The sequence below is a fragment of the Miscanthus floridulus genome, unplaced genomic scaffold (genome assembly GCF_019320115.1).
Source record: "Miscanthus floridulus cultivar M001 unplaced genomic scaffold, ASM1932011v1 fs_660_1_2, whole genome shotgun sequence".
NCBI lineage: Eukaryota > Viridiplantae > Streptophyta > Magnoliopsida > Poales > Poaceae > Miscanthus > Miscanthus floridulus.
Genome location: NW_027097074.1, coordinates 19,069 through 29,600, shown reverse-complemented (window position 1 = coordinate 29,600; position 10,532 = coordinate 19,069). Strand labels below are relative to the sequence as shown.

At 49.7% G+C, this 10,532-nt stretch overlaps 3 protein-coding genes across 7 annotated transcripts; all 3 read left to right on the top strand.

Annotated features, from left to right (window-relative positions):
* Positions 1–428: 428 nt before the first annotated feature.
* LOC136532565 (uncharacterized) lies at positions 429–1,468 on the top strand. The gene is made up of 5 exons (XM_066525149.1): positions 429–709; positions 782–839; positions 920–1,177; positions 1,280–1,324; positions 1,367–1,468. Exons 1-5 carry the CDS (start codon positions 429–431, stop codon positions 1,466–1,468), a joined length of 744 nt encoding a protein of 247 aa, XP_066381246.1.
* A 2,855-nt stretch (positions 1,469–4,323) lies between these two features.
* Positions 4,324–6,857, top strand: LOC136532573 (tubby-like F-box protein 7). Of its 5 annotated transcripts, XR_010778255.1 has the most exons (4): positions 4,324–5,533; positions 5,640–5,695; positions 6,066–6,148; positions 6,238–6,857. XR_010778255.1 is itself a non-coding variant. In XM_066525165.1 (3 exons), the coding sequence occupies exons 1-2, from the start codon at positions 5,297–5,299 to the stop codon at positions 5,670–5,672; spliced, it is 270 nt and encodes an 89-aa protein (XP_066381262.1). In that variant the 5' UTR covers positions 4,324–5,296; the 3' UTR covers positions 5,673–5,695; positions 6,576–6,857. The 5 variants fall into 5 exon arrangements, 4 of the variants coding, with proteins under 4 accessions (XP_066381262.1, XP_066381260.1, XP_066381259.1 ...); XM_066525165.1 differs by lacking the exon at positions 6,066–6,148 and having other exon boundaries at positions 6,576–6,857; XM_066525163.1 differs by having other exon boundaries at positions 6,066–6,857.
* A 2,695-nt stretch (positions 6,858–9,552) lies between these two features.
* On the top strand, positions 9,553–10,527 carry LOC136532563 (uncharacterized). The gene has a single exon (XM_066525147.1). It carries the CDS (start codon positions 9,553–9,555, stop codon positions 10,525–10,527), a length of 975 nt encoding a protein of 324 aa, XP_066381244.1.
* Positions 10,528–10,532: the final 5 nt, after the last annotated feature.

The following is a 10,532-nucleotide window of genomic DNA, read 5'->3' as shown; positions in this document are numbered from 1 at the left end:
CGAACCTCGAACTGATCAGAACACAACACAAGTACACGGTCGAGCAGCAATTGAGCTCTCAGCACCCGTCCATTCTTTCCACCAGAGACTTGGGACATGTCCCTCTCTCACCTATTTGCAACCCCTACTATAAACTTTTAGTGCTATTAACATGAGCAACAACAACGAACTAGACGTAGGGACATTCTGTCCGAACTAGTATAAACCTCGTGTCCTCTTAGCACACCATCCGAGCCAGAGGCGCAATACTAGAAATTTACTCATTGGTGGTAACTCGAAACACCGATAGTGGTATTCTATGAACCAAGTTGGCTTAAGTTGGCTTAAGTGTAGATGTAAAACTAATATCTCTAATTCTCTATATAAGGTTGGTGTTTTTAATTTTTTTAATAGGATCTATGGCGACAAACAGTAATTAATATACTAACATGATGAGTAAAGGCACTCATCCAGTGGATTTTGAAGACTTTAGCAACCCTTGTAATGAGCAACAATCACAGGAAGTGCTAGTGACTCCATTAGCCTCCTCTACAAGACCAAATCACAAGAGATCAAAGAATTTCAGTGAGAAGGAAGATGAGATTTTTGTTTCTACGTGGCTGAATGTGAGCTTGGATCCAATCACAGGAGCAAATCAAACACATAAATCGTATTGGACTAGAATTCATGATTACTTCTATGAAAACTTGCCCTTCTCCTTAGATCATACGTAAAATTCTCTTATGCACCGTTGGTCTACTATACAAGATAGTGTGAATAAGTTTATAGGATGTCTCTCTAGGATTGCGGGTAGACGACAAAGTGGTGCTACAATGCATGATATGGTTCTAACCAGCTATGTATAAGCATATGTTTATTCTCTCTGACGCATAAATTACAATTTAATGACTTTCTGATACTAGGTGTTGCGTGTGTGTAGATTGAGGACGCAAAGGCTATGTACAAGTCTAAAGACGGGCAAAAGAGATCATTTCAGTTTATGGATTGCTGGAAACAATTGAGAGGACAAGCAAAATGGATGGCTAAACTAGACGAACTGGCTGGGAAGTCATCTAATAAGAAGCAAAAGAAAACCTCCAATTTGAGTCTAGCTACACCTTCGCTCACCACTGCAGATGGACATGAAGTTGCTGCTCTAGAGGAGAATACATTGTCGAGACCAATGGGCCACAAGAAGGCCAAAGCAGCACTACATCTAGGTGGCAAAAAAGGTTGTACAGAAGCTTTAGAGAATTTATGGGCGAAGAAGAAAGAATTTGATAGTGACAAGGAGTGAAAGAAAAATGAAAGGTTCAAACAAGCTTTTGCGCTTGAACAAGAGCGGGTTGCGAATGAGAAATTAAATCTTGAGTTGAGGAAGAAAGAGTTAGAATTGAGGGCGCAGAAGGTAGAGTTGAAGAACAAGAAGGACGAAGAGAGGATTATGACAATGGACCTTAGTGCCATGCCTTATGATCAGCAACAGTAGTACATGTCCTACCAGTCTAAGATCATGAGCCGACACCGCAGTAGTTAAAGATTTTAATTTTAGTTCCTTTTCATGTTTGAATCAAACCTTGCATTGTACAACATACATATATAAGTGTCAGAACTATGTGCTTTCTATCAGCATACATGTGTAAGTGTCAGTACTATGTGATTTCTATCAGCATACATGTGTAAGTGTCAGTATTATGTGCTTTCTATCAGCATATATGTGTAAGTTCAGAACTATGTGCACAAAAATATATGATCCAAATATGATTTAGGCTTCTGTGAATCTTAAATATTCCTAATAATATATATAAAGCAAATATGACAACAATAGATGAAGAAAAATATGATAAAGCGTAATTACAAAAATTATGTCCACAATAATTTTGTAATTAAAATTATTCTACATAACAGTAAACTAAAACCATATATAAAAAATAATTATATTTGTTTATATAGGTACGGATGATTTTGCCAAAGGTGCTCAACTAGATAATCTTTAAGCTGTGTATGAATTTGTTGATCCTTAATATTCTTGTAGTTCTGAATAAACTCCTCAAGTTTAGGTGTAGAGTCATGAGAAATTTTCACATTTTCTCCCACCGCATCATAATTGAAATCATCTTTTTCATCTCGCTCATCCTCAATTATCATGTTGTGCATAATAACATAAGCCCTCATGATTAGTCTAAGTGTATCATCATCCAAAAACTAGCTAGCCCTCGAACGATAGCAAAACAAGCTTGTAGAACTCCAAAGGCTCGTTCAACATCCTTCCTACAAGATTCCTAAGCTAGGGCAAAATATTTCTTCTTATTACCTTGTGGCTCAGGTATGGTCTTTACGAATGTGGCCCATGCAAGATAATAACACATTGTATAATCATGACCATTAATGGTATAGTTGACCTCTAGAGCTTGACCTTCATCTAGCCTTGCAAATAGAGTTTGACCGTTGCAAAACGTTGATGTCATTGTGTGAACCTGGCATCCCAAAGAAAACATGCTAAATCCATAGATCTTTGTACATACCTCGCCATTCATAAGGATGGTTTTTTTCACCTCTAATGCATACAATCTATGGACCCAAGCATACCAGTAAAACCTCTTCGTTCTCTAATTGCAAGTAATCTAGCGGTATCATCTTCATTAGGCGATCTTAAGTACTCGTCTCCAAAAACTTCAACAACAACGGCGACAAACCTCCTGAGACTTTCAATTGTCATACTCTCACCAATACGGACATAATCATCTATAGCATCAGCTGCTACTCCATAAACTAACATCCGAAATGCTACTGTAATCTTCTACAAGCTAGATAGACCAAGTATATCGGCAGCATTCCTTTTTTGCACAAAATATTCATCATGTTGTTCTACAGCTTGCAGTATACGCAGAAACAACGTACGATCCATTCGAAACCTGCACTATAAAATAATTAGACACACATATATAAGCATCTTTTCTACAAAATGTGCTCATGGCATACCTTCGTCTGAAATAATTTGGCACGTATGTTGGATCATTGGCAAAATAATCCTAGTATAGCCTCTGATGTCCTGCCTGTCCATCGCGCTGAAGCACTTGATGCCCATGAATAGAACCGTAATGTTTTGGTTCTTCATCAGACTCATCCTCGTCAATTACCACATGTACCACATCAAAAAATAAATCATCATCATCATCTAACACCTGGTTTATGAGAAAGCTATGTTGATCCATGGTAGATCTTTTTTCTTATCTCAAACTAGAATTAGACAATATTACGGAAGATCTTTGTGGTGTCGTAACAAGTCAACAAGAGGAGGAGCCCTAGTAGAGAACAGGCAAGGACACAGGCAATGGCAATGAGCACAACCTGATGGCAGCGCTAGCATATCTAGAGACCAGCCTACCCTTGTACGTGTATTGCAAGGTTGGAGACCTGGAGTCACCATACCAGGAAGGATGAGCGGACAGAAAAGGTCAGACTTTAGGAGCTACGGATGAAGGAACAGCTGGCCGACGGAACAAGTCAAGCACGGAAAAGTCAGAATCCAACTAATTATGTTTCTTGCCCCGTCCTCATCCAACTAATTGAGGATGTGGCAAGTTCAAAATATTTTTAGGTGCAAAATATTAGGAAGCTGTTGTGGAGAAAACTAGTTTTTGTAAAACAATTATTTAAGAGAACCTCCGATACAGAGTTTTAGGAGCTATATTTTTTGAAACTCTTAGAGTTGCTCTTAATTCTAATCTCTACTCCTAAAAAGAGTAAACTGGACCCGTTCACCCCATCCGTGGTGAAGCCCGACTCCCCACCTACCCGATCCCACGCCCACTCCCCCAACTCCCCAAGCGCCCATACTGCTCCCACGGTCCCACCACTACCTGCTCTCCCCCGTCGGTCGTCGCCCTTGCCCCGCGCCTCTTGCCTAGAGTTATTAGGACCGGACAAGACCGGCGGTCGGACCGCTAAAAGATCGAACCAGAGCCTAAACCGGTCCTGGTTCAGTTAAAAGACCGTCTGTGCAATCGAACCGCTATAAACCGGTTGAACCGGTGGGTTTTTCATCGAACCGGTGAACCGGGCGGTTCCATTTGAACCGGTGAGTTTTTGATATTTTTTCAAAGTTGCCCCTCAGTGTACTCAGGACGACCTTACCTACATAGGGGCATTATTGGAAATTGGTCAAAATGGGTCTTTAGAATTGTTTTGCCGGCTGAATCGCTGAAGCGAAGGGAAAATTTTCCCTTTTCGCGCGAGTGGCGCGGGACGGCGACACGGCGAGCAGCGGCGGTTGTGCTCCTGCGGGCGACGCACGTAGGCGGCTACGTTGGGCGGCGGCGCACGCTTGAGGCTCCGGTCAGTGGCACACGCAGGCGGCTGTCACGCCCGACGGGCAACGGGGCAGCTGGGCCTCTGAGGCAGCGGCGGCCGGTAGGGGCAAGCAACGGGCGGCTGCGGCCTGCGGGGCGGCGATGTAGCTGCTTCTACGCACTTCAACCAGGGCTGGCTGGGCGCCTGCTTCTCTGCTCCAAGCTTCTCGACGCCTGCTTCTCTGCTCAGCATCTGCCTGCTTCTCTGCATCAAGTCCAGGCTCCAAAGTCTAGCGACCAGATCCCGACCGGCGACAGCTGCTGCTGTGCTTCATCTTTAAGCTCCATCCATGCATCCACGGCTCCACGACATGGCTAATGGTGAGCTTGTGTTCTATGCATATTATGTCTTTTTCCGCACTGCTAAGTTACTGACAAATGGAGTGCTTTCTAGTTAAAACTATATTAGGCATATGCGGATCTGACGAACTGAGTGCTAGAAAAATAATTGAACCATAATTATTAATTATTAATTATATATACCGGTTCAATTTGTCTGGTTTAAAACAATTAAACCGGTGGTTCAACTGGTCCTATACGGTTGGACCAGTGAACCGAGGGCCCGCCGGTTCCATGTCCGGTCCGGTCTAAATAACTTTGCTCTTGCCCCTCGCTGCCGCCGGCTCCACCTCGCGCCCCTCCTTCCCCGCCTCCGCCCGCCGCCGCTGCCCTGGCCCGCGCGCCCTCGGCCGGTCCCCACCGGCTGCGCCCGGCCGAGCCGCCACCGCCCATGCCTGCGCCTGGCGGCCGATTGGGCTGCTCGCGCGCGGTAGGGGCCAGTGCTGGTGGCGCGCGCGAAGCAGGCTCGAGCGGGAGCGCGCGCGGAGCAGGGCCTGCGAGCGGCACCCACGGAGCTTGTTCGCGGGGCCGCGCAGGAACGGGCCCGATCAGGCACGCGAGGCCGCGCCGGAGCAGTCGCACGGTGCCGTGTCGGCAGGCGCTTCGAGCCACGAGGGGACAGCTCCATGGACCTGAGCTGCTGCCGGTTCTCCGAGCTTGGTGGAGGGGCTCTGCAAGGAGGCGACGACGACTCGGAGGAGGCAACAAGGCGCCAGGCTTCTTCTGCTCCTCCGCAGGCCGCAACACCTCCTGCGCAGACGCAGCCGCGGGCCTCGGGTCCGCCGTCGTCGTCCAGCCATGACCCGGTGATCCTGCAGTTCGGCAAGGCCATGAGGCCTGCGCTCATCCCGCTGCAGATGAAGGTGGTCGACCTGGCCGATTGATGCTTAATAATGCATTGATTTAGTACCGTGCAGCCTGAGTGCTTGTCTGGAGTATTACTGCCACTTTTTCCATCCTTGATGACAGGGAGAATGCTGGACAAAAGCAATGGTGACATAGCTGCCGACGGGTACAAGTACAAGGTGAAAAAATTTAGCTGAGGGCAATTTTTCTGCTGGTATCGAGCTGCTTGTTTCTTACTGTGCCTGTCAACTAATAACCTTTTGTCTGATCTCTAAATATTTTTATTGAAAAACTCTGGAATCTAAATATGAAAATTGCTGTCCTTAGTCTTAACATATAATTTGTTGTGTTGAAGTACTGTTACTACTGAGATCAGCATGCTGAATGTTTCAGCATACGGAGAGGAGTATTCTTGATTTGTTTCTTGCTTTGACCTAAACCATATGTTTCAGGATGATGCTAAGCTCATAACTGACAATAACCTGGAGGCGTATAGATTCTCTGTCTCCTGATCCAGGCTTATACCAAGTATAACCATTCTTTGTGCAGAAACTTTATCATGTATGAAGCAACAAATTTCAAGGATCTTCGATTAAACTTTCGTAAGTTAAATACACAGATGGCTAGACACGGTATGCCTATTGCAAATAAATTTTGAATGGTATTTATATCTGGTAATTGTTTGAACATAAGCAATATCAATAACTATTGGGTTCTTCAGGTGTCCAAGTCCCTCTGTTTGTAATTATATGACATTCAGGACAAGGTAATGTATGTCACCTATGTGCCCACGTCTCCTAAAGTTGCAGGTGCCTGCCTGTGAGGCACCAGAATGAGTGAGCTCTTACTTCCTTTCCTACCAGCCATCCCTTTACTACCACCAAGTATTAGTTTGCATCTGAAAGAACCCAACCCCTCCCTCACCCACTCATGTTGGTATTGCATTAGTACTAAAAAAGGTAAAAATGCGTTGATCATTGATTTAATCATGGCTACAACTGATATAGGTGATATGTCTTCGTCCAATTACATTGATTCAATCTCCTTTTTTTTCAACAGGAATTCTTGTGCCACTTTAAAGCCTGGACTCGGCAGCCACAAACATGAGTGATAACCTGAACTTCGAGCAGATGAAGGGTGTTGTACTTGAGTATTTTCCTGTAACTTATTTGTGTAGTATTTTAACCTTTGGTGTGAAACAATGGTATTCTAGCATATAATTAATTCTTTTGATTTGTTGGAGGTTCTATATTTAAGTAGTCTTTCAAATTTGCTTCATGCTCAGTTTAACATTTTCTGTTTGTTCTATGAATGATCACTGAGATGTATGGGTGAATTTGAGCATTGATGATATAATGGCAACTTAGAATTTTGAAACTCCCGTAGCAATGTACGGGCAAATGCTAGTCAAATAGAATTTGAGTCACGATCGAGGGGAACACGTCGTATGGTTTTGCAGCAACAACGCCGTTGTTTAAAGAAGCGGGTTCGCGCGACGCGGATCGGGGTTTGGGCCTTTTCGTGAAAAAAAAGTCACACAGACCCATAACTAAGTATTAGGCCGGATTAGGCCCAGTCCATTTTGCCCACGACAGGTACGAGCTCGATTTCCGCAGTTCCGCTGAGTTAGCCCAAACGTTCGATTTGTACTTATATAGGGCCCAAATACGGTGACCTTTGTTTTCTGGAGCTAAGCAGCAGAAATTGGTCAGTCACAGACTCACAGTTGAATCGAGATGCAGCAAATGGTTCCCACAAAGTCACAGCTAGAAAATCCCGTTTTTTTCTCAGGAGAAAAAAGTTATCCAAGTCCATGTATTATGGAGTATATATACTACAAACACATCGTTACGGGAAGATCGTCTACAAAACAAAACATCCAGTGTCGGTCACCGGCGCCCATGAAGCATGAACGAACTGCAGCAGCAAAGGCTCGCATTAACTCAGCTGTAGCGCAGCGCGCACAGGCAGGCAGAAGCACCGGATCATGCTATTGCATTGCTAGCTCCAGCACAGGCCTCGCGAAGCGCGCCGGGTCCTCTGAGACCGCTGCCCTGACCCCGCTCCGCTCGGGTCGGCCGCCCCCACTCGCCGGGGCAAGGAGCGCCTGCGCGCGCGGCATGCGTCGACCACGCGCTGCCGCGCGCACCCGCGCCCGCCAATGGCAGCGCGGCCACTCGTCGCGCCCCCTTCCTGTCCGCTCGCCACGGCGCGCAGCACATGCCGCGCATGCAGCAGAAAACGATTAAAGAGATCGCGCCAGTAGCATCCAAAAGGCAGGCTAGCTAGACGTTAGAGGCTTAGAGCTACGGCATGTTCGGTTGGCTGGTTCGTATAGTTGCTGGTTCGTGACGAAGTATGGTTGGCTAGTTTATGTGAGAGAAAAATATTATTCCGACTAAAAATTTACGATCGTTTACGACAAACCACAGCCAAACGAACAGACCGCTAGCTCTCTCGGTTCTCCTCGGGCGGGGAGACGGAGAGACGACTGCCCTGTTCGCTCGTGGCTTACCGTTGGTTGATTTGTTCTGTGAGGAAAATGCTGTGTGCGTTGGCTTAAAAAATACGCAGGCCGGACGAGGCGACGCGCCCCGGCCCGGTTGGTCTCGTGCGGCTGGCTACCAAAAGCTAGCTAGCTAGGCCCGTGGTTGGGTTTCCAGTAGGACATGGGGGCTTGCCGCTTGCGTTGCATGCATGCATGGTCCACGTGTGTTGCTCGTGTACGAGTAGTGTGTACGTATCGGCCTTACGTGTCCGTCAATGTGATACCATACCAGCAGCAGCAGCGTGCACTACATCATCCATCCATTAGTGCAAGCCATCTAGAAAGGGTGACTAGCTAACAGTGACCGGTTTTCTACGCCAATAGTAATATATTACATATCATGCATGGTACAGTACTGGCTTATTTATATCTGTAGATTTCAACTGAAAAGCTAGGATAGGTAGTACACCCGATTCCTGAGAAATTAAACACAGTAAATTTGAGCTTGACTAGAGGACGGAACGGAAGACGCATGCATTGCACGACGTACGCAAGCGTCCCGTCCCATCCAAGTCTGCCTTATTATCTTTAGCCCTGTTGCACGCCACGTGCTCAACAGCTCAAAGACTGTTCGTCACCAACGTTTTCATCGATGGGATGACGCATTTGTCACATTATTGCACCTAGATGGCTAGATCTAACAGATCTCTCTCAACTTTTTGTGTGCGTGTATGTAAAGTCTAGCTTATACGAGCGGTGACCAACAGCACGTGCAGAAACATTAACGTATTAGGCGGCCGATACCCGATGATGTTGGTTTCATGGTTCTGTACTTTGGTTGAGGGGCAAGATTACTGCGCTGCTGACGCATAGTGCAAGCATGTTCATGTTTGTGGTTTAAGATCAGGTGGAAGTTCTCAAAAACAAAAAAGAGAGAGTAAAGTGCTTAAACTTGCACTTGCTTGTGTAGGAGTATATACGCCGCTGGTTGGTGGGCAATGCCGCAATACTGACCAATGAAACCTAGCAACGCCCACTCGCCACGCCCCATGAATGGCCCCCGCACGGCAGCGAGCCAGCCAGTGCCCGCGCGCGGCCCAGCCAGCGGAACGCGCCACGGGGGACGGGGACGAGGACGAGGCGCCCGACGCAGCGCGGCATGGCGAAGGCGAGGCGCAACGCAAGCCGAAGCGGCCAAGCGACCAGCGTGCAGCCCCCTCGCCCTCGTCCCAGGCTCTCTCCCACTGGAATCCACCCAACCCGCCCTTCGTCTCCAAAGCACGCGCCCCGCGACTCGGCTCCGCCTACGTGTCAGCAGCGTCCCCGCCGGGCGCCCGCCGGGCGCCCACGTACCCCGCCGCGCTCTCCCACGTGCCCCTCCCTCTGCGCGCGTCCGATTGGCCGAGCCGCCCTTCTTAAACCGCGCCTGCCCCCCGGGCCCCCAACGCCGTGCTCCGTCGTCGTCTCCGCCCCAGAGTGATCGAGCCCACTGACCTGGCCCCCGAGCCTCAGCTCGTAAGTCCGCCGGCACCGGCAGCGCGCCTCGTCATGGCCATGGTGCAGCCGGCTGACACGGCCGTCAAGGCCAACGAGATCCTGGCGCGGTTCCGGCCCATCGCGCCCAAGCCCACACTGGCGGCCGCGGCCGCGGCGGCGTCGCCCGTGGCGCAGGCCGCGACCGAGGGCGTCGTGGCCGCCAACCGCGTGCTGTGCCATCTGCAGAGCAGGCCGTGCCGCGCGCGGAAACGCGGCCGCCCCACCGTCGTGCCGGTGTCGCCGCCCAAGTCGGGCTCTGGCGCGCAGTCGCCCGCCAAGCGGAAGAGAGCGGCGACGCCGTACCCGCCTCTCCGGTGCGCGGCGGCCACGGGAGCGCATGCGTCCGCGGTCGTCCCGGTCAGTGCGCGCCTCCCTCTGCCGTCGCTCCCGCCGGCGAGTGCGGGTGCCGAGGACCTCGCGAAGGTGGCGGCGGAGGGGAGGGACGTCCCCGTGGAGCGCGACCTGCTGCGGAAGCTGCTTGAGCCCAAGGTCATCTCGCCGCGGGCGGTGCGCCCCGTGTGCTCTGCCATCCACGTCGGGTGCATCCACCGCACCGACGCGACCTGCACTGCCGCCGCCTCGAAGACGGCGGTTCAGGTGGAGGCGGAGCTGGAGGTCGACGCGCTCCCGGCGGTGGTCTCCGACTCCAGCAACCGCGTCCGGCTCGTGAACGACGCGTACAAGGAGATGGTGGGGCAGCCCGAGTGCCCGTGGCTCGACGCCGTGGCTGCGACGTCGAGGAGGATCAGCGGGGAGGTGGCGCTGGTGGCAGCCGACCAGTCCTCCCTGCCGGAGACGTACGGGGCGTTCACATGCACGGCAAAGATCGAGTGGGAGGACGACGGGAAGGTCACCTCCATCGCTGTACTCTGCGACGTCAGCCGGCTGCACTGCGAGTCCAGAGACTACCTCTTCACCTGGAGGTTCCGTACCGCCGACGCCGACGCATCCGTTGGCCACAGCTCCGAGGAGATTAGTGAGAGTTAGGGAAG

Bases quoted from the DNA above. Each gene is read 5' to 3' on its own strand.
- LOC136532573 (XM_066525165.1), top strand. From the start codon at position 5,297: ATGGACCTGAGCTGCTGCCGGTTCTCCGAGCTTGGTGGAGGGGCTCTG. The intron at 5,534-5,639 runs GTGGTCGACCTG...CCTTGATGACAG, and splicing joins TCATCCCGCTGCAGATGAAG to GGAGAATGCTGGACAAAAGC.
- LOC136532565 (XM_066525149.1), top strand. From the start codon at position 429: ATGATGAGTAAAGGCACTCATCCAGTGGATTTTGAAGACTTTAGCAAC. The intron at 840-919 runs GTATAAGCATAT...GCGTGTGTGTAG, and splicing joins ATATGGTTCTAACCAGCTAT to ATTGAGGACGCAAAGGCTAT. The intron at 1,325-1,366 runs GTTGCGAATGAG...AGGAAGAAAGAG, and splicing joins TTGCGCTTGAACAAGAGCGG to TTAGAATTGAGGGCGCAGAA.
- LOC136532563 (XM_066525147.1), top strand. From the start codon at position 9,553: ATGGCCATGGTGCAGCCGGCTGACACGGCCGTCAAGGCCAACGAGATC.